General features: G+C 41.9%; 2 protein-coding genes and 3 non-coding genes across 5 annotated transcripts; 1 reads left to right on the forward strand and 4 right to left on the reverse strand.

The window, feature by feature from the left end:
- Positions 1-3,652: 3,652 nt before the first annotated feature.
- snx15 (sorting nexin 15) lies at positions 3,653-8,947 on the reverse strand. Its single transcript, XM_005748020.1, has 7 exons — positions 8,735-8,947; positions 8,019-8,175; positions 6,307-6,422; positions 5,857-6,136; positions 5,600-5,758; positions 5,074-5,271; positions 3,653-4,257 (listed from the first exon to the last, which is right to left on the reverse strand). Exons 1-7 carry the CDS (start codon positions 8,831-8,833, stop codon positions 4,124-4,126), a joined length of 1,143 nt encoding a protein of 380 aa, XP_005748077.1. The 5' UTR covers positions 8,834-8,947; the 3' UTR covers positions 3,653-4,123.
- trnal-aag (transfer RNA leucine (anticodon AAG)) lies at positions 6,964-7,045 on the reverse strand. Its single transcript has one exon. It is a non-coding gene; the product is annotated as a tRNA-Leu (tRNA).
- On the reverse strand, positions 7,676-7,757 carry trnal-aag (transfer RNA leucine (anticodon AAG)). Its single transcript has one exon. It is a non-coding gene; the product is annotated as a tRNA-Leu (tRNA).
- A 3,084-nt stretch (positions 8,948-12,031) lies between the features above and the next one.
- trnam-cau (transfer RNA methionine (anticodon CAU)) lies at positions 12,032-12,103 on the reverse strand. Its single transcript has one exon. It is a non-coding gene; the product is annotated as a tRNA-Met (tRNA).
- Positions 12,104-16,595: 4,492 nt separating this feature from the next.
- Positions 16,596-21,582, forward strand: slc3a2a (solute carrier family 3 member 2a). The gene is made up of 10 exons (XM_005748021.1): positions 16,596-16,695; positions 17,803-18,006; positions 18,089-18,273; positions 19,062-19,235; positions 19,393-19,487; positions 19,680-19,816; positions 20,120-20,229; positions 20,340-20,623; positions 20,711-20,930; positions 21,028-21,582. The coding sequence occupies exons 2-10, from the start codon at positions 17,810-17,812 to the stop codon at positions 21,165-21,167; spliced, it is 1,542 nt and encodes a 513-aa protein (XP_005748078.1). The 5' UTR covers positions 16,596-16,695; positions 17,803-17,809; the 3' UTR covers positions 21,168-21,582.
- The last annotated feature ends 657 nt before the right edge of the window (positions 21,583-22,239 follow it).

Here is a 22,239-nt window from a genome sequence, read left to right on the forward strand (position 1 = left end):
AACTCCCTTTTAACAGGTGGGTCAGCAGATATTGCAGAACTCAATATCGCTCCTTCTTCACCTTTAAAAAGCCTCAAGGTGCAAATTGGATCATTCTCCTGTTAATAACATCAGACAATGTTCCAGCTAACTGGCTGGTAACTCCACTGAATGCACTGACAGCAAAGGTAACACTGGGACTTTGTTTCCTGCAGGGCTGTCCTCATGAGAGACGTTTCATTGTAGCGTTTGATGGTTTTCGGTGCTGCGGTGTGTGTGCGACATGCTTTAAAGTCTGATCGTGTCACTGGGTTGCTTGGTTTTCATAGATTACACCTATTTCTGAAGTAAGCACACATACTAGACTGAATCCTACATTTCCCATAATGCAACTCAATGACATATTTCAATTAAACCCTTCCTGGACGTCCATGCCTTCTTTGCAGTCTGAAGGCAGGCTTTTGGCTCCCCTTGGCTTCTTGGAAACAGAAACAGTTATCACCGGGTGTTATGAGATTCATCAGGATGAAGAAAACTGAATTTTCTGTCTAAAATTGGTTGAGTTTTGCTCAAATGTTGAAACTCTTCCTGCATGCTTTTAGTGATACGCTTTGTCTGACGTTCAGGCTCTGGGTCAAATTGAAAGAGACACAGAGAGGCTGTTAACATATGTCAAGACAGGCAGAAACAGAGAGACAGGCAGGCTGGAAAGGGTGAGAGTGAAGCAGACAGACAGAAAGAGAACAAATGGTTGTGCGTGCATGTGTGTGTGAGAGAGAGGGAGACAGAGAGAGGAGAGGGAGAACGAGAGGCAGAAGTGTACTCAAATAGCTTAGGGCAAGGTGACAGAGAGAAACGAATGGACAGAGGAATAACAAGCTCACAGAGGGGGGTTAGTGTGTATGTGTGTGTTAGGGAACAAGAGAGAAAAAGGAAGACACAGAGGGCGGAAGGGAAGCGCAATAGAGGAAGTTGAGAGAGCAAAAATAAAAACAGTCAGAGAAAGTGTGTGTGCGTCGTGTGTGTGTGTGTGTGTGTGTATAGACACCCAAAGGTGTCACAGTGTGCAGTTTGGCTTGATGATGACCCACTGGGCATGTAGGTCATAACGGTTTGTCTCTCAGAGGCATGACTGTATGCCTGCATGCATCCATTAGTGTGAGCCAGTGCGAGCGAGTGTGTGTAAATAGAAACTCGGCAGACGCGCACACACATGCAAAGTGGGTCTCTTAAGAGTGCGCTTAAGAGTGTGTTTGGTCAGGGGTTGGAGAAGCAGTTTTTCTAGTCGCCAGGACTCAAAAAGATACTTAAACATACACACTCATGTCACCCACACATGCTGCAAATCCAGAATGGGTACACACACGCATAGCTGCCCTTTATGTCATACATGCACACGTAATGTACCATGCATGGCACTAAATTATGCACAAATACACACAGGCGCACACCGACACACACATCTCTTTCTTTTGATCTCTCGTGATAACGCACACACACGCACAGGGGGAAGCTATTATGCTCTCAGGCTGGAGTGTTTTGATGGTATAATTGCAGTGACCAGTGAGGAGAAAGAGACGGAGTGAGGGATGGGGATGGAGGGAGAGAGAGAGAGAGAAAAAAGAGGAGAGTGCTGACACTCTCAGCATGCTAATGTTGTGAGGCTCTACCCCCCCTGTGATTTCAAACCTCCCACCCTCCCTCCATCTCTTTGTCTCTCCATCTTCCTATCTCACATCCTCTACATTTCACAGGTGGAGCACTAGAACGAGGGGGAGATGGAGAGAAAGGTAGAGAGGTGGAGAGATGAGAGGAAAAGAGGGATGTATAACAGGATGGAGCAATGTTATCTCTTGCTTTCTCTCGCCATCCCTCCATCCACTTCAAGCTCACTACAATGGTCAAAACAAAGCATGCAAAAAGAAAAAAGAGGAGGTATGGTGGAGGGGAGGAAAATAGAGGAAGAGGGAGGGTCCTTTTTTCCCATCCCTTTAACAATGGAGGGATGATCTCTGCTTATCCTCTAATCTCATCCCGTCTTTTTTCCCCTCTCCTCCGTCCTTTCTGTCATGTCTCACACTCTGCAACCCCTCGATGTGGTGGGAGAAAGGGTAGCCTTTTCCTCTCGTTGGCCTCCCTTTTTTTTGTCACCTCTCCATCTGTTTGTCCTTCCAGCGCTCACTCAATCCCTCTCTCCTCTCCAGAGAAGGGATTCTGGTGCTGGCTGTGATCTTTTTTTCTCTTTTCCATCTTTTTTTTTTGGGCATTTCATCTCTTTCCTCTTAGTCAAACATCCAAAATATCCCCTAACGAAAAGGTAGTCGGTGCGTATCGTGGTTTAGCTTCATTTACATACTTGGTCACAAAAATGCATGAAAAATTGATTTGACTGATCAAGTATATGCAGATATAGTCACTGTCACTAAACGTTATTTTTTGGACCATCTTGCCGTTTTTTTAACATCCAACTCGGCATGCAAAAAAGCAAAACCTGTAGCATCAATTTTTCATTAAGTAGTATAGCTGAAGGCAGAAGAGTTCGGCTACAAGTAGGTTTCAGTTTCCTCCCCAGTTCACTGCTTTGTGCTCAAAATTGTTCATCTGGGAAAAACAAATATGACATTTACCTTGATTTTAACATGAACAGGGAGCATGAGTTTCTGCACTACAGCGTTTGTTAGTGATTATAATCCAATAAGTCAACAGTGCCTCTCAGAGGTAATGCCTTGCTACTGCAGACCCACATGCAACGCGATTGTGAGGGACACTGGGAATAGTCTCATTCCTCCAAATAGAAACAGGATGAAGTGAATGCCCTCATAGTCCAAATGCTCAGTATGACCCACCCCCTATGCAGTGCGACAGATAAAACCTTCAGTATCTATGCCTGCAACAGGGAGACACCTGTTTTACAGGTATGACCAGTACTTTTTTGTCACACTGGTCTTAATCATCCAAGCTTACTTAGTTTGAATCAGTGTTTTCAAGGTGGCATGGTTAGCATGACTCCTGGTCAGGCTCCTGCTCCAGCTAGCACATGACGTTACACAGCAGTGGTTGGAACAGTTCCTGAGCCAAACAGTGAAATCAAAGCAGACCACGCAAAACTATTATTCAGCATTTGTAGTTCAAAATGGGCACACTTTTATCTATCTGCTACTTATATTGAACCGAAAAGACAAATATAAGACCATGAAAGGCCTAAAAACAACATAATCCCCTTAATAATTTATTTGTGTGCCCTTATTAGATTAGATAATAAAAGACAGTTGGATCTGTTAAGGGGCAAAATGATTATTTGCATCTTTACTGAGGAAAACAACCATTCTTTAGGGAGATTTAATGTACTTTTTATATGTTGCCATCGTTTTCAAAATCGGATTTATTCATGTGACTACTGCAATTATGTCACGTGTACTCATTTCAAACAGGTAATTAGAAGATAGATCTCAGTTTAATTTATTAAAAAATGAGTGATTTATTCCAAATAGCACAAAGGTGTTGACACTGTTTGCACTTTTACTACTTACCTGTAGTAAAACCACATTTATTTTGAATTGATTGACTGATTGTGGACAGCTGTAGTTACAGACTTGGTAACACTGTTGGCTGAAGCAGTGAAGCCAGTGTTTCAAAATGTAGCGAAGAAGCGAAGGAATCTTACTCACTTAAATTAAAATCATATTTATTAACAAAAGATTGTGCAAAAATGTAAATCACTGATACACTTATACATTATTGTGCTCAAGAAGAGGACAATGTAAAGGAAAGACAAAAAGAAGAAGAGATGCATTAATCCAATAAGTTAACAGCTACGTTCAGTTTCTGTATATGTAGATTTTGTGAGTCACAAGTTTTTCAAAACAAAGGCAACTAAAGATCCAGTTTGTACTGTAGTGTGTACCTCAGACGTGTGGGTCTGTATGTTTGTGCCATGTAGTTTCATTTCCACGTGGATGCGGTTGTATTTGGGAATGCCACGGTCCAAATGTCCGTATGTGCACGTATCCGTGAAACTGTTTATCTCTACTTTTCGTCAGTATGCCTTTGCGTGACATGCCCGTGTATGCCACGACCCTGAGCTCCATTGTGTTCCAGCTTCTCTCCTATATTGTACATTGTGCGTCAATACACGAACGTGCATCTAGTGGTCCTCTGCATGTGCAGGTGTGTGAGTGTGAGAGGGTGAGGAGTGCCTTTCGACCAACATCTCAGCGTGCTTCAGGTACTGCGCCGTCCTTCGCATCACAGACTCCCTGCGTACTGGATCAGTGTCTCCTGCATAGACACAGTGATAAAAATGATTAGTGTATAATATTGTACATGTGGAGGGTTTATCTGAAAAGTGTAACAGAACAGAGGAGACTGACAAAGACAACAAAAGGGACACGTTATGCTCATTCTTAACTTCGCATTCTTGGACTCAACTAGAATATATGAAAATAATCCTTATTTATTTGTTTGAGACAAGCTATTACAGCTTCCCAACCTCTCCGTTTAATACAGCTTTCTTCTGATTGGCTCCCCCCTCGTAAACAAAAGGCAGAACTCTGTGTCTGAGGTGTCCATAACAGGCACATCCAATCTGATGGACATCATACAGAGCTAAGTGTCGGAAACATAGTGTTGTTGAGCAAAGTTGTTAACGGCGCCATTTATCGGCGTGGTAGCAGCACATCGGACAAAGTGCTTGAATATGGTCGGTGAGGCGTCACAGCTGTAAACCTAACCGCACAATTTATTTTTCATTTGGACACGGTGCACCGTCTGGCATTCTGCAGGTTCTGCAGTTGACAAACTGATTTCATGGTCTATTGCCATAGCAACAAAGCTGCTTTAATAATTGACGCAGAAATAGACATTGACAGAGAGCATTCGAGTAAAATGCTCCATGTGAAAAAAACATAAAAGGTTTTTGTTGAACTCAGAATGCTCACAGCAGATTAGTAATTCTAATTTTCCACCACTGCGACAACCACCTAGTAGTAGTAGTAACCACCTCCTCAGCTCCTTCATCAGTATTTTTACCTCTTACAGGAGTATCTCTCTCTTTCTCCACCCACCCACTGATACTTTTGTACACTGAGGGCTCACCTTGTACTCCAGTGATCAGAATATCCACTGCCATCCTGTATCCAGAAATGGCAGAACTAATTTCTCCCTCCTTCTCCCTCTCCATGGCAGCTGTCAGCTCCTTGGCAGCTTGGTTTAAGTAACCCCCGTCCTCTCCGTCCACACTGTTTGATGGTAGTGAGAATAACTCTGAGTGGTCGGTGGAAGAATTGGATCTATCTGTAAATCAAAGAAAAAGAGATATTGTAGTAGTAGTGATATTGTTTTTAGTTTTATTTGTTAGGTTTTAAAAAGTCACTATCTAAAATAAATCACTGATTGTGATGCTTTTAACCAGAAACAGCAGTTAAGTCCTAATAGAGCTCCAGCATAAATGTATAAAGACATTTACACTAGTATATGTTATCAGGAAGCCTCAAAAAACACTGATCACAGACATCTTCTTATCCACTGACACAGTAAGTAAAAGCGTTAATGGATAAGACACATATTCGGGAAGACTAAAATCAGCTTTATATGATTACATTCACATTTATTTTGGCATCACCTTGTTTATAGCAAGGATCAAAAACAGCCAAGTCATTATCAGATAGTGGAGGAGGAACTTCTTCCTTTGGGGATGGGAGTCCTTCAGCCACAGAGTCAAACAGTGAGTCGAATTCTTCCTGGGTCTCTTTTGATTCGGGGTCCGTGAATGGAGATGGGACTGGAGGGAAAACACGGATCAAAAAAGTGAGAACAACGGTAAGAATATAAGAATTAAATGAGGACATAACAGACGATCACACATTGTGAGATTTCTACCTCGGTCATCCAGCTCTGTGTCGCTAAGCTCCTCTTGCTCTTCTTCTGTTGGAGATCCTCCGATCTCACTGTAGGCTTCAGCTGCCACTTCTGGTTCTCCCACTTCTAAGCTCAGGTTATTGCCCAGATCCTGGGGCAAAGTGGGAGCCTCCCTGCCCTCCTCTTCCTCAGCAGGCTCACAGTCTGATGCCCTACGGTTGGGGAGGGGGATGAGAGGAGGAGGCAGAGGCCCCGCAGAGGAGAGAGGTGTGGCATCCAGAGGCCTTGTTACCTCACCACCCTGAGTAAGGGAAGGGATAGAGTGGCAGCATTAGAGAAAAGGGGTCTGGTAATATAACGAATGTTAACCTGGCACACGTTTCGTTTTTCTGTTCTGTCTTTTAATGTTTGTTAAAATTTGAGTAACGGTTGATTTTGATTGTAAGAGTGCCTCTCTTGAGTGTGTCTTACTCTGAAGAACTCCTTCAGCTGTGGGCTGTTATACAGAGCAGGAATGCTGGTAGTAAACTGAAGCATGGCCTCTGCTGCTTTTCTCCTTTCCTCTATCACAGCCCCATCAAACCTTCCTAAAGTTACAAGAGACAAAAGGGAAGTGTTACAATTTCTTTTTCACTTCTGAAGCTGCCGTTAGCGTTAGTGTTAAGTAATCGCCATTTGTCGAGGTTAAAACTGCTGCCATCATATTAAGCAGGGCATGAAAAGTTGAATGAACTCATGAATCATGACTGTTTATAGGTATGGCTCAACTGATTTGCTGCGTTTGCAGTTTGATTTTAGTAACCACTGAAAAATGAAGCCACTTCAGCTCTTTGTGTACTATAACTTTGCTCTTCTCTTCAGCTGGCTGACGGACCAACATGAGAATGAGGAACAGCGGACCACAGACTGAGTTACCTGACACTGTCTCCATCGACAACAAAACTCTCTGCAGGGAGTCGCACCATTCCCGGAATGTGCTGCTCCTGCTGAACCATATTTACACTTGAGTTTTTACACACAATGTTTCGCAAGGAAGCCAACCCTAAACATGATGCTTCTAATAAAGACAAATAGAGGTGTGTCTTAAACTTCCTTTTTTCTCTCCACTGCCAAATCAAAATGTTAAAGTGGCAGTGGTGGGATTCGAACCCACGCCCCCGAAGAGACTGGAGCCTTAATCCAGCGCCTTAGACCGCTCGGCCACACTACCTGCTGAAAGGCTACGACTCACTATCCTACCTCATTTTAGCTTTCTCAGAATACATTTGAAGGGAGGACTGTACTCCACAGTTCTGACATGCTAACTGTGAAATTAACTTTGATTGGTCGATGTTGCTGTACACATCACAACAAGGTCCAAAGAGAGTTCAGGTTTGCATAATTGCCACACTACCACAAAACTGCCCACCTCCCATTCAGACTTTTCTCATCAGCATGATCTGATAAAAAATACAGCACAGCTGCTTTTCATTTTCAACACTCATGCAAATAGAGTGCAGGAGGAAGGCAAAGCATCTCTAGAGAACACATACATATGCTCCCCTCGAATGCTTTCAGGAAGGGTCACATTAAAACAAATGGAGCTACCTGCTATAAATAATGAAATTTTAAAAGAGCATATCCAATGCATCTCATTATAACAAATTTAGCACATATAGCACATTTTTGGAAAGGTCTGATCCAACATTTTGAACAGTTCTCAGATAATTAGTTTCATGAGTCACTTCAAGATATTTAAATAGAGACACAAATCCCTCTGGGGTTCTGTCAGGAAGAGTCAGATTAAAATAAATGGTGCTACCTGCTGTAAATAATGAAATTTTAAAAGAGCACCTCATGCTGGCAGTGGTGGGATTTGAACCCACGCCTCCAAAGAGACTGGAGCCTTAATCCAGCGCCTTAGACCGCTCGGCCACACTACCACAAGACAACCCTCAGTTCATCAGCAAAAACAAACAACACAGCTGCTTTAAAGTAAAGCCCACGATGGGCAAAACTCACAAACCAAAGCAAAAAGACCGACCCTAAACATGTCACTTCTCATAAAGACAAGGAAATCTGACAGGAAATGTCACAAGAATTGTGACGAAAGTCTCAAAACAGGAATGAAAGACATTAAGCACAACAATTGCACGACAGGCTCCGCAGGAATCTAAAGCATAACACAATCTTTACTCATGTACCAAAAAGTTGTGCTCGGGGAAAAGGTGGAAACTCCTCCTCTCTTCTGAAAAGGTTCCTGTGTGTGTAGGCCAACTCCCCATGGAGCTTCTTCAGCTCTGAGAACCTCCTCCACACAACCACCTCCTTCACATCTTCTGGGTGACGCTTGGACACAAACTGCAGATGACAGAATATAAAGTAAAACTCGCTTAACTGGCTGCATGTTTAACAATGAGACACAGCAAATTTGCTTTTTGGCAACACTGCAGAGGCCACGATTTAAATGATAAATTTAAGGGAGAGCCATGAGTGCTTGATCCTCTTTGACTTTATACGCATGCCTCTGTAGTCATGCGGGTGCTCATGAACTGGATCACAAGTTCTCTCTGTTTCATTGGGCTGCTCATTGTGCACCACTGCCTCAAATAAAAGGCCCGTTGTATAGTTATTTGTTTATTTATATGAGCTAGCTGCGGGCGCCTGTCACTCTACTTCGTTAGAAATGAACACTACTTATAATAATACCAAGTCACTTACTTTTAACTGATGTAAAAGACCAAAGAGAACAGCGCTAAGCTAACACATTTGTGCTACGCATTTCAAGTTAAAATACGTTTTGTCAAGTAATAAGCAAAACAGCTAACCACGTAGTCATTAAGCATGATTACACCCGACTCTACGATAGGTTTCAATTAATGACGCTGTAGCTAAGGAGAGATAAACAGTGTAAACTCACCCTCGCCGTCACTTTGTACTCGGTGTGGCCCTTCTCGTGTGTGCGTGGGTCGGCAACGGAGAAGAACCGATAATAGTCTTCTTTGAGTTTTCGTGACATATTTGCTCTCGTCAATAAAAGAAAAACGGCGCTGTGGTTTTAGCGGCACAAAACGCGAACGGTCAAAGGCTCTGTTGTGATTCTTTCGCCCCTCCTCTCCGTGGATGTACTCATTTCCTGGTTGGTGACGTGTACGAATGCGTGATTACGTAGGAGAGACGAGACGTCAAACTATTCAGTTTAATGTTAAACAATTTATTTCCTCCAGTAGGTACATGAAAATAAAATTAAACATTAAAAAAATACTTTAAAAAAATGAGTCCATGGGTTTTTACGTACTTTTTTCTTTATTTCTTTGTTATATAAATTAAATCTAAGAAGCTATAATGGATCCAGTCACAGGGATAACACATACAGACAACCATTCACACTCGCATTCACACCTATGGGCAATTTAGAGTTACCAACTAACTTAACCCCACTAACTGCATGTCTTTGGACGGTGGGAGGAAGCCGGAGCACCCAGAGAGACCCCACGCAAACACGGGGCGAACATGCAAACTACACAAAGAAAGGCTCTGGCCATTCAATATGTGGTAGTTTTTTCAAATGTTGTTAAAACTGGAATAGTAAGATGAAATAATATATTAAAAGTATATATAGATATATAAATTTATGTAGCAATAATTTTATGAATATATGAAGATAACAGTCAGAACTGGATCAACCGTATCCATATCCACTGTAACCATAATGTTACTCACTTTACCTTTTTAATTTTAATATTGTTGTCGATCAGTCACCGTTGATTAGTCACATTGTCACAGTCATAAAAATGCCCCCAACTTGTATTAAACATGTAATTATCAGGGAAATACTCCAGGGGGTGCTCTAATGTTTCGTAGTTTTCAACACAGCATAGACACTTAATTTAAACATATTAAATTAAGATATTCATTTTTATTTGTATGACTTGTTGTGTTTTTCCTCATATAAACCCCCCAAAACTGTGTTTGTGATGCTAAAAGGAAACATATTCTCCATCAAAGATGACGCTAAAAGAAAAAAAAGGCACATAAAAGTGTTGGACATACCCTTTTTGAGACAATAGAACAAAGTGAACAACAACAGACGGTACTGAGGAAGTTCCAGCTGTGCATATTGTCTAACATCCCCTACCACTGTATTCCTAAGCTTTTATCTGTTTCCCATAGGATATAAATGTAATGATCAGAGGCATGTTTAGTTGCTATATCTGATTCACCTATTTACAGCAACACAAAGGCTTTGAAATTGTCAAAATATCCTGAAGATCCTCATATTCAATGGTCCAAAGCCTTCCTCTCAAAGCTTTGAACAAGATTCTGAATTTAGGCTGACGCTCACAGGTCCGCTGTCATCTTTATTGGTTCTGCTTGTCTCTCTGGCAAATTACCAGCTAAACTATAAGAAAAATGTTTAGCATACCAAATGACAGACTAAGAAACTCAGCTCAGCAGGCTGTAGTCATGCTGCAATGTCATATTCAGGTCCATATAGATCACCTGCATGTCCATTCTGGACGATCTGATATCCTCGTGTTGGCGTTGTTCCCACATCATCATAATTAATGTTTTTCCAGGTTCCATATTACAAGTGACCAATCACCTTCTTGTGACGTCATACTTTTGCGACTTCGAAAAATACCCGCCTTCAAAAACAAATGTTGTTCAAGAAACCGCCTTTTGTCCGCCGATCCAGCAATTTGAATTCCACTCAAGACACTTTTCTTTAATAAACAGTAAGCATTATACATATATTTTCCTTGAAATGGATAGCTGTTTGTTTGCTAGTGATAGGCTACTTGCGAACCAGTGTTCTCCAGACAGAGAATTGCGTGTCAATGTATTATGATATATAATAAATGTACAGGTGAATATAGCTGTCATAAAAATGCTGTCAGGCAAAATTGCAGTAGCTTCCCTGATCATTTTACAAACATAAGTGAATAGAATTTGAACTAAAAGGCCTAGACTAATGGTTGTGTGAATCAAAATATCACCTGGAAACATAATTAACTGGTCCATAGCTGTGAAACTGGACATGAGTTCTTGATTCTATGGAGATTAACAGTAATCCAGAAATTTACAAATTTGTCCTGGGCCATCGTGTTAATGTTTTAATTACACAGTCTCCCAGGGACAACAATTACACGGTGTCCCTGCAATTTTGCCTGACCCAACCCCCGGGCCACGAAACACCAAAAAAGTTGGGGAACGCTGGTCTAGAGAACACTGGTTAGCTAATGCTGTCGTCAAGTAGCGTATCACTAGCAAACAAACAGCAAGCCAAGTGAGGAACATATGTATAATGCATATAGTTAGGGCTGGAGCAGGTGACCCTGAATCCTCCCTTAGTTATGCTGCAATAGACATAGGCTGCCGGGGGATTCCCATGATGCATTGAGTTTTTCCTTTCCAGTCACCTTTCTCCCTCACTATGTATTAATAGACCTCTCTGCATTGAATCACATCTGTTATTAACCTCTGTCTCTCTTCCACAGCATGTCTTTTATCCTGTCTTCCTTCTCTCACCCCAACCGGTCGCAGCAGATGGCCCCGCCCCTCCCTGAGCCTGGTTCTGCCGGAGGTTTCTTCCTGTTAAAAGGGAGTTTTTCCTTCCCACTGTCGCCAAAGTGCTTGCTCATAGGGGGTCATATGATTGTTGGGTTTTTCTCTGTACCTATGAAGCGCCTTGAGGCGACTTTTGTTGTAATTTGGCGCTATATAAATAAAATTGAATTGAATTGAATTACCGTTTGAAACGTATCCTAAAAGGACTACAAATTCGGCGGACAGGCGGCGGTTTCTCGCAAGTGAAGCGGAGCGCTGGATTGACAGACAGAGGCGGGCACAAGTGAAGAAAAAAAATTTTTTTTTAAACCTTTAATTAAACATCAGTACAATACAAATGGAATTAAACAGTACTACAATAATGGTGTTGTACTTACAAAAGAATTGTATGCATAGATAAACAAATACAAGAACAGTATTCAGAAACAACAATATAAATATGCTAGGGGGAAGAAAAGTTGTTTTAAGGTGGGTATTTCGAAGTCGCAGAAGTGTGACGTCACAAGAAGGTGATTGGTCACTTGCAATGTTGAACTTGGAACAACATTTATTATGATGATATGGGAACAACGCCAACACGAGGATATCAGATCGTCCGTGCGGAGTGCAGGATGTCTAATCTCTGTTTGGGTGGAACGAGTAAAAATAGCAGAGGATGGTTTCGATCCATCGACCTCTGGGTTATGGGCCCAGCACGCTTCCGCTGCGCCACTCTGCTCACACAGGAGAAGCTGTCGCAAAGCTCTTCACATGGCTCAGCTGTTTTGCATTCTTATCACAGAAAGGGGGCCTTCTTACATAATTTGCAACCACTGTTTCCTGCTGACAAGAGGAGGTGGTTAGTTATATAGAGAGGGGCTCAACAGAGGGGAGAGGGTTTAGAGAACCGGGCAGAAAAATGCTGTAATGGCAGAGAAGGTGATGGGAATACAAAGGAAGGAATTCTTTTAAATATGTCAAGTATATTTTTCACAGAGCTTAAAAGCAGAAGTCGTGTGTATGTTACAGTATTGTGTGCTCTGTGATTTCAGCAGTCTGTCCCGCATCTGTGTGAGGTGTTTTATATTCGATCGTTTATATATATATTTTTTCTTAATGGTGCATTTTTAAGGAGAACTGACTAATTAGCTCCATTCATGCAAAATTAAAGAGAGGGAGGCTTTCCAAACCGAACAGGCTCCTCTTTGTCTGTGAGAGGAAACTAGGTCATTCGTTCTCATTGTCAGAGGAAGAAGCAGGAGGCGCTGCTTAATGGGCAGAAAAACAATCAGAAGAAGAGAGAGCGTACAAGCAGAAAAGTTACGAAATGTACAGTCGGCAAGACACTGCACACGTGGGATCAGATATCCCCGCTGAGGGACAATATATTAGTTGCATAACTGAGAGCGCTAACGTTAAACAATATGGCTCAAAGTCCACGTGCAGTCTGATTAATTGTATGTTTCGCTCTGTAAGTCATTCTCTGTATCACCAGTGCAGCACAGTCATTGGTGGATTCTTCCTTTCCCCTCTATCCAGGACACAAAATGTAGCCGCGCATGTTCTGTTGGCTGTAGATCCAATGACAAACATGCTCATGTTTGTTGAAGAGGTGAACAAATCAATCTGTGAATACACCTTTGCACTTTTTAGATGAGATTAAAGCAGCATTTCCCCGAACTTCATTCGTTCGGTGTGAACTTTGAATGCGAGAGCTCATTGCAGGGAACTTGAAACAATGAGATGAAAGCGTAAGCTCTCGGCCAGACTGGTCTGAACTGGTCTGAACTGCTGATTATTTTCCCTTTTTTCCCTCTCCTCCCAAGCACATGCTGTCTTACTAAATAAACTCTCTCACGGGGATCAGACGATTCTTGGTGTAGCCATATATATGTGTGTGTGCATGAATGACTGCATTCAGTGAGATGGTCACTCGAGCCCTGACTGACTGACACTAATCTAAACTTTAAAAAGTTTTCACATAGTGCTTCTAATCAGCTCCTAATTTGCCCTACTTTGATCTTGTTACACAATCAGTTACTATGGTAATGTGAACTGTGACCTTGAACCACAGGTACTGTACAGTAATCCCTGTGTTCTTCCCCCCTCCACTGAAAAAACAAACTATGCAGCAACTTTGGCCCTCTTTCCTCTCTGTTATTATGCTGTGGGGGTCTGTGTGCTGGCTTATAGACTCCAGCAGAACATCCCCTCCTCCTCTGCCAAAGGCATAAACAAAGAAGACAAGTCTAGGAGTGAATTAGTCCCTCCGTGTCCTCTGTGAACTTGTTGTGATGATGGCTAATGTTCTTTCGTTCTTGTTTTATTGCCAAGTTGGGATTGATTCGGTTTTCCGAGGATTCAGATGCTGCTTAGGTTTTGACCAATTTATCCTGTAAACTCTGTTTAAGCAGAACTGAAAACCTCACAGGGCTGAGACAACATGTGTGAAAAGGACACTAACGGTCTCTCTGTCGCTCTAGGCTTTGCTTCCATTAATACCCCGAGCTGTGCTCCGCTCCAAATTTTTGTTCCAATATATTCCTCACCCTCAGCTCAAAAACATGTTTACACATCCCTGCCCTCTCTCTGCCTGTCTGCTCTTTCCCCTCGTTCTCCTCCCTCTTCCAGTCTCCTGTTTCCTGATCTACTCACTCCTCCTCCCAGTTTTCCCCACATGTTCTGCTGATTTTACAGAAAAACAGAGCATATTCCGCAACTTTTCCTTGTTTCCTCAATACTTCCCAGCTGGAAAGCACAGTGTGTCCACATCAGCCAATGCTCAGCAGCTCTGTTACAACCTGACTCTGCCACTTACGCACACGTGATCAACAGGCCGAGATAAAAACAGAAACAGATGGCGTGTGTTTGACTTTGATGAAATAGGAGAAGTGAGCATGAGTGCGTCATGTAGTTATGCAGCTGCCAAACACTGGTTATAAAGTTAGATTTTATTCTTGGGCATATTTAAATAGTCAGCAGAAGACATTTAGAAAGGTTTTTAAATTAGCGACATCAGGTAGCAAAAGCCTGGCACAATGACTAAGCTGAATAACAGCAGAGTATAAATAGATTTAATGTCACACATCCTAAATTAGACACCCCTCCCTACCACTGGTTAAGGTTTGACCGAGGCATATCCACATGGAGAAGAACATGTACCAGTGGTGAAGTCTGAAAATGAAATAAACAGGCACCACACTGTTTCTGGAAGACATAAAATAGTCCCTGAAGACAAATATGGCATATAAGAAGATCGTGGCCTGATCTATAACACAAAAATCTTCTGTATATCTTTCTTTATGTTTTCACTCCTATTCGATCTACTTTTTAATGCCGATCATAAAGGCTTTCCGCTTGCCAACAGATAGTCACCACTCTAGTTTATCTTTTGTCTGACTGTATATATTCCAAAGTGGCCTCTTGAACAGGACACAGAGTTCACTGAACTCAAATGATCTCCACAGTCACCAAATCTAAATCCAACAGAGCTCCTTTTGGATGTGGTGGAAAGAGAAACGTATCATGCACGTGCAGCTGACAAATCTGCAGCAACTGAGTGATGCTATCATGTCGATATTGAGCAAAATCTCTGAGGAAAGTTTGTAGCGCCTTGCTGAATCTATATTGCATAGAATTAATGCAGCTCTGAACCCAAAAGGGGGTCCCAACCCAAAACTAGCCAGGTGTACATAAATACTAGTAAGGGTTGCAGTAACGTCACAGGACTCTGAAAGCCCGAGCTGTTGGAGTCAGTGGACTATACTGGACGTATCACTACAAAATAAACTGATTAAGTAGTCAGATAAAAAAAAGTTTGAAATTAAGTGCCGTAACATGTCACATCTGTGAAGGCAACAAGCACGGAACAAGCATACACATCCAGGGGTTCAGTTACATGAACATGTTACTAACTGTTTCTGCAGTTACCTGTCACTGCAAGTTGTTTACTTGAACCTGCTTAGCAGAGACAGAAAGAAACAGCACCAGGGTCGTGTAAAGGGCAAAAACACTGTGCAGACATGGAGGAGTAGAGAGCAACAAGCAGCCTGAGAAGACACAGATAACACATCTATCTCACAGACAGCCAGCAAGGTTCTTTGTTATAGTTGCACTGTAAGAGCAGAGGGAGAATTGCAAAGTGTAAAATCAAAGTTTGCACCATTGCACTACATGAAACACACATGAGTATGATTCATTTATGCAAACATTTACGGCAACTATAAATCCAAGCATTCTGCCTTCATTCTGTCTAACTTGTATGTCATAATAAATCACATCAGTTTACAGCAAACTGGACAATTAGGGTGAAAAACATGCCCCCACACACATACTCTCTTCCTAGAAGTCTACTGTTACTTCTAGGAAGTAAATTCTGTAGGGTTTGTTTGTAACTTCTCTTACTGTAACTCGATGAAGGTCAACAACAGCTGGAGAAAGATTTAGAGCTCCATCTGGGACAGGAGGATGTTAGTTTTTAGATTGGCTGTGCCCAAATATTGTCTCCAACAGAGATATACATTGTTAGACCTGGCATGAAATAATCTGTCATCGGCACGAGTGTGATCAGCTTTAACCCGGAATCGACACAGAAAATAAAGTCACGGCAGCACGAACCTGACATTTTCAACCAGGCTCCAACAACATATTTTATATCTTTACAGAGAAAAGATGCTCAGTTTTAATCTGTTGCTCAGCTCCCAGGAGAAGCATTGCAAGTACAATTCAACTCAAATGGGATTTTGCTGATTTTGTTGTTTTGGTACTGTAGAGTCAGCGTGATCACAGGAGACTAAGTGGTCAGCTGTTTACACTTAAACACTGCAAACAAGGTCTATATGGTAAAACAAAAACAAGAAGGCGACAGAAAGGCCCTCAGGCGTGAAATTAGATCAGTGAAACACAGAGTGGCAATCTCCACTGATCAGAAGAAGACAGCTGGATAATCACATTACCAATCATCTTGCCTGTGAAGCAAACTGGATTATCTTCAGTTTGTATAACAACTGATAAGTGAACTTGTGAACAGCATTTTGTAGAGCGCTTCATTTACACCATTATGAAGGAACAGAACAAAGTTTTCTTAGTTTGGAGCATGGAGTTCAGTTTGTTTATTAGTTTGTTTCTTAGGTTTTCTCTTGGAAGAAAGAGAGACAGCAAGCGAAGGAGGGGGAGGGAGAGAGAGGGAGGGATTACCGGCTCCCCCAGTAGGCGGAGAAACCGGGCGGGTACAAATACGCGCTCTGATCCTCTCTACGCGCTTAGTAGAGAACAAGGGATAACCGGCTGTAAACTAAAAGCCAAACCGGGACTATACATTGTATTTGACAGGTAATTTTGATTTACTTCATCAACCTTTCTGCCACTCTGTAACTTCAGACCTGCCGTGTTATCGGCGGGAGTAGTGTTCAGCTCACAGCCGGAGAGACTGCCTCGTGTAGGAGCACATGACGCTAGGGATGGGTTTGATTTCATCATCTTAAAGGAAGATGGAATTATACGATATCACACAGCTTTTGGAGTTGTTATTGCTACCGGGTCGATTTTAGCTTGTGTTCGGTGAAAGTTTCACAGACAGTTACGGTGTACTTGTTTGAAGAGGTTTTATTTAATGACTGTTGAAGCGAACTGGAACAAACCGGTCAACTACTGAATTTCCGCTTTACACCCCTTTAATCTTAAAGCCATGTGTGTATTATGTTATATTAGACTGTCAGAGAGCTACTTGTTGGGGTGTTTTTTTTCCTTTGTTTTTTAACTAACAAATTTTCACTGTCGTTTACTCGTGACATTTGTTTAAATCGTTTTCTTAATAAGTCTATGCTTGCTATTGTTATGCTCTTATTATGAAGGGTAGCTGCAGTATTTCCGTAACTCGAGGCGGTCAGCCTACTGCTGCCTACTACTACTTCTTACGTTAAGCGGTCAGCTTAACGTAAGAAGTAGTAGTTGTTTCATCAGACACCGGTGGAACATATGAGCGTCTCAGGAATGGGTCTTCCGTTTATTTGAAAGTTGTTGTTTTTTTTTTATTTACAGCTGATATTTTTGTTGCTAGCGTTTTGAGCGGGTTTTGAAGTGTGACTGACATGAACTAGTTTTTGTTTTTTAGTTTTTAATGAGCGCTTTGTAAGGAAAAACAAACAAGAGCTTGCGTCTATTTAAGTAGGGAACCGCACCGCCACTCCTGTTTAATTCCTACATAAAAACTGGGTTACCTTAATGAATCTAGTCGTTGCCTGTATGTCCTATGTAGGGGGGGATGTGTTACATAAGGATGGCCAAAAGGCGAGGGGATGAGACTTGGCCGGTGCTGCCTTAAAAAAATAAAACTCCTTTTGGTGGTCTTGTTTTTATTTAGCTCTTGGGTGTTAGCCAATGAGTGCTTTTGCAGATACAGTTATTAATTCATATTTTTCCTTTGTGCTCCACCTCCAGTTAAACCATGAATAAAGACACAGAGATCGACATGAAAGAAGTGGAGCTCAACGAGCTCGACCCAGAGAAGCAGCCCATGACGGGGGACGGTCAGGCTCCAGGCGGGGAGAAAAACGGCAGCGTCAAGCTGAAAGTTCCCGATGATGAGGTTACCTTCACCGGGCTGTCCAAAGAGGAGCTGATGAAGGTTGCTGGCACTCCAGGGTAAGAGCTGCAGCTAAGAGCTGTCTTCCTCTGTGGGCGTTAAAATAAGTGGACATTTTTACATTATTATTTTCTTCCACAGATGGGTGAGGACCCGCTGGGTTCTTCTTGTCCTCTTTTGGTTGGGCTGGATTGGCATGCTTGCTGGAGCCATTGTAATCATAGTCCAGGCTCCTCGCTGCAAGGCTATTCCTGAGATGAACTGGTGGAATGAAGGGCCTGTCTACCAGATCACTGACCTTGAAGCGTTCTCTGGAGGATTGAAAGGTAGACTATTTGTGGAGAGCTTATGAAGCTGATAAAGTGGTTTTATTCTTGCAAGTTTAAAAAAAAAAGGGTTTGTTTTTTATTGCGCTGCCATGTTTATTCCCAAAATGAGAGTTGGAGGTTGCACTTAAAGTGCCCCAGTCTTGAGTTGGGTAACATGCTCTGACTTGCATGGATAACGTCTTGTGACGGTCTCTTGGCTTTCATTAGTTCTCTGTGGCCTGTGTCAGCTGTCTAGATATCAAATTGCTGACTAGGCTGCCAAAGTCTGACTAAAGGTCTTAAGACCATTTTAAAAGAAGAAGAAAAAAATGAACACGTCATCTGTTTCATATCTCTATTCAGATATGGCCAAGTTGAGCAACTCTGGAATATATCAAGATGTCGTGATCTGTACATACCAAAAAAATTGTTTACTGCAGGCTTTTAAAATCGGGAAGGAAGAACAGTGCTTACTACTGTTCATAAAGTGAACTGGTGGGGAGCACTTGGTTTTAACAGGCTTTGGGTGGAATTCCAAAAACTCCATGTGACTCAGTTTTGTTCTCTTTATCAAAGCCACCCTTGTGCTCAGGCTTCACATGGGCAGCAGAGGGAATGGCTGGGATCCTTCACATAGTCTTGCAAGCACTGCGGTGCTACAGTCTGAACTATCAACATGTGTCTAAAGCTGTCTGTCCTTTGTCCCTAACCTGCTCACACCCTCGTTTTTCTGCCTTATGTGAAATTTACACTGACCCAGCATTTTATTTACTACGTTTGTTTTTTCTTCTTATTTTTTCTTTCAGGTGTTGAAGAAAAGTTGGATGACATTAACCAGCTAAAGGTGAAAAGCCTGGTAATCGGACCTCTTCATACTGTCCAGGCCAACCAGATGACTGGTCTGAACCTTCAAGAAATTAGTGCAGAGCTTGGAAAAGCTGAAGATCTCGACAGCTTGTTGAAGGCGGCCCACAAAAAGGGTACGTAATTGTCTGATTTCAGATCAGTTACTTGCTAAATCGTTCACACTAAAAGAGTAACTGGTGCTCTGTTCTTTCATTAAGAGTGGCTTCTATTTATTGCTGGATTCTGTACTCTTGAGGGCCAGATGTGAGCAAACATTGCTGTTTCTTTCAGGCATTTCTGTGGTGCTTGACCTGACTCCAAACTACAAAGGAAATCCTGTGTGGTTTGATAAAACAGACCTTACAGAAATAATGGAAAAAGTCAAGGTAAGCACACAGATTTAAGCTTTAATTATTTGCAGTAAGAAGGCATATTAAGCAACATCACTATCTTTACATGTGATAAACAAATGGCACATTTTTGACTTTTTGACAGATGATTAAATTGGACATTATATACTGTGGTGTAGATTCGGGTCTTGCTGCCACTGTAGTTAATTTGAATCTGTTCTCTTCTAGACTGCAGCTGAGTTCTGGCTGAGTAAGGGTGTTGATGGCATCAAGATATCTGACCTTGGCATTGCCTCCATCAGTCCTGAATGGGCCAAACTGCGGATGGCGGTCCAGGGAAATGGCACTGATGACACCAAGAAGAGGTTTGTGTGGCTGCTATGTTCTGACCTTTGATTCAGCACAAGTAAACAATGTTGACCACTAAACGGGGTATTTTATTTTAGATTCTTAACTTTAGCTATTATCCACACACATAACAAAGTTGTAGGGCTTATCTGTCCTGGAAAAGTCATTTTAAAAGCATCAGTAAAATATCAGGTACAGGATACTTTGTTCTGAGAGAACATGGACATGAAAAATAGTCCCATCAACATTCAAGGAAGTGTTTCAAGATGTATAACAAGTACAAGTTCTAGACTGACCTGATCCTGTTCTCTTTTCTTTAGGGCTCTGATGGGTGTGGTCAACAATATTTCAGCTAATGAGGTGTCTCAGCTAGTCAATGTCTCTGGTGTCGATCTAATCTTGTCTGACCTGCTCAGTAGAAACACGAAAGGTAGGCTGCTACTGTTTGCATAGTAGTGATTATTATTATTAGTGACAATAATCCTAAGTAAATGTCAAAAAGGTGCATTGTAGATGATTATGGTACCTGAATATCTGCAGGTAAAGAGCGCATTGAGGTCCTGAAGACCCTCCACTCTGAGCAGAGAAAAATAGGCTGGGGTCTCGGTGCTGCTCAGAAGGACCATCTGTCTAAACAGGCAACGACTTGGGGCCTAATTCGTCTCTACCAGCTTCTGCTCTTCACCTTGCCTGGAACCCCTGTGTTTACCTACGGAGATGAAATTGGCCTTCAGGCAAATCAGATGAGCAGCAAAGCAAACCAGACCAGAGAAGCTCCGAAGATGGTTTGGAATGTAGAGAAGGAAGAAACTGACGGTGCTAAGGTAAGTGTGGGTGTGTTCAGTCTGTCACTGATCAAGCGTTCGTTTGCTTTAAGTGCAGTAAAGCATTTTCTTGAATTTCATTTACAGTCTAACCATACTGAATACGCTGAAATAAGGAAGTGGTTCAGATCCCTCAGTGACCTGCGAGGCAAAGAGCGCTCCCTCCTGCACGGCGACTACTATAGTCTCTACAGCTCTGCCAAGTCTCTCTCTTTCCTTCGTGTGTGGGATCAGAGCGAGAGATACATAACAGCTGTAAACTGGGGAGATGGCCTCGAGGAGCTGAAATTAAGTCTGGAACCCACAGGCAAGTTACAGTTCAACGGACATGTCTACTGACGATATCTAGCAATATCTATTAACTCTGCTATTTATTTTAAACTTGACGACCTTTGTTTGTGCAGAGGGGGTAGAGCTACCAGAAACGGCCAAGGTGAAGCTGTCAACTGACCAAGAATTTGAGGTGGACTCGACTGTAAACCTGAAAGACCTCAAGCTCAAAGCCGGACAAGCACTGCTTCTGCAGTTCCCCTACACGGGCTAAAGATGGCGCCAAAGGATAGGAAAGCTGCATACTGAATAGTGTTGCTCTTAATGCAGTTTCTGAATACATTCTTATGGATTAAAACTGCATTAAGTAGATACATTTCAGTCTGACAGAACATAAATTTAGTGGGTTAAATGAAACATGCAGTTTAAAAATGTTTAAAACATTAGCTAGTGCAATAACACTACATTGTTCAAATGTGTGAAAGACATTCCATTCCTGGTTCTTTGAGCATTTTTCTTAAGTTGTGCTGTTTATGGTTTCTAGAAATCTTACATTTTCCTTTTTAGTGACTTTATGAACCTTTGGGGGAGAGTTTTTGTAACTCGCACAGGAAAAAGAAGTAAAGTTTGGATGCATGATGTTCGAGTCTGTCAAGTGAAAAGAATAAACGGCATTCTGCTCAACCGCATATTCGTGTTTTTGTGTTTGTGTGCAAGGCGCCTTTAAGAGTTGTGTTTACGCTGATAATATCACATAAGATGTTGACGGTGTTTATGCAGGAGATAATATCAAATGAGACGTTCATTGTTTTCACTGCATTACAGGTGTGTATGTGTGAAAGTGTGTCACAGATGTGAACGGAGGAAGTGTTTATTTTATCAACGCCTTGAGATGGGTTTTTATAGACTCAGCAGACACACCTATGAGTCTCACTAAAGGGGTCACACACCTGTCCATGGCTCTCTTAAAGTAACTCTATGGACAAAATCCTCTACATTACAGTACACACAGCTTCACATGTGGCAGGCAGATGAAATAACTGGCAGAAATTCAGCAACAAAGAGTTCCTAGTACAGCATGTTTCACGATGGGCTTTGAAATTAATCTTCTAAATAAAGTGGCTTTATGAGCCATTATCTTCCTGATAAATGAATCAGCGATTGATAAAATCAGCTAGACAAATGAGTAGTTGGTTACAAATGTCTACTGTCTGTACGTGTGCCACAGTTATAAACTTATGAAGTCTCATGTAAGTTTAGAGGGGGAAAAAAGTTATAAGTGACTTTTTTTAAAGCAACATTTAAGTTATTTCGCTAGAGACTGTAATTCCAAATTCACGAGGCTC

This window comes from Pundamilia nyererei, unplaced genomic scaffold, assembly GCF_000239375.1.
Source record: "Pundamilia nyererei isolate P.nyererei 1_Seehausen unplaced genomic scaffold, PunNye1.0 scaffold00211, whole genome shotgun sequence".
Lineage (NCBI taxonomy): Eukaryota > Metazoa > Chordata > Actinopteri > Cichliformes > Cichlidae > Pundamilia > Pundamilia nyererei.

Excerpts from the sequence above, each read along its gene's own strand:
- snx15 (XM_005748020.1), bottom strand. The coding sequence starts at position 8,833 with ATGTCACGAAAACTCAAAGAAGACTATTATCGGTTCTTCTCCGTTGCC. Across the intron at positions 5,759-5,856 it reads CACAGAGCTGGATGACCGAG|TCCCATCTCCATTCACGGAC; the intron begins GTAGAAATCTCA and ends TTTTCCCTCCAG. Across the intron at positions 4,258-5,073 it reads TCTGATCACTGGAGTACAAG|GAGACACTGATCCAGTACGC; the intron begins GTGAGCCCTCAG and ends GTGTCTATGCAG.
- slc3a2a (XM_005748021.1), top strand. The coding sequence starts at position 17,810 with ATGAATAAAGACACAGAGATCGACATGAAAGAAGTGGAGCTCAACGAG. Across the intron at positions 20,230-20,339 it reads GCTCAGTAGAAACACGAAAG|GTAAAGAGCGCATTGAGGTC; the intron begins GTAGGCTGCTAC and ends GAATATCTGCAG. Across the intron at positions 20,624-20,710 it reads AAGAAACTGACGGTGCTAAG|TCTAACCATACTGAATACGC; the intron begins GTAAGTGTGGGT and ends TTTCATTTACAG.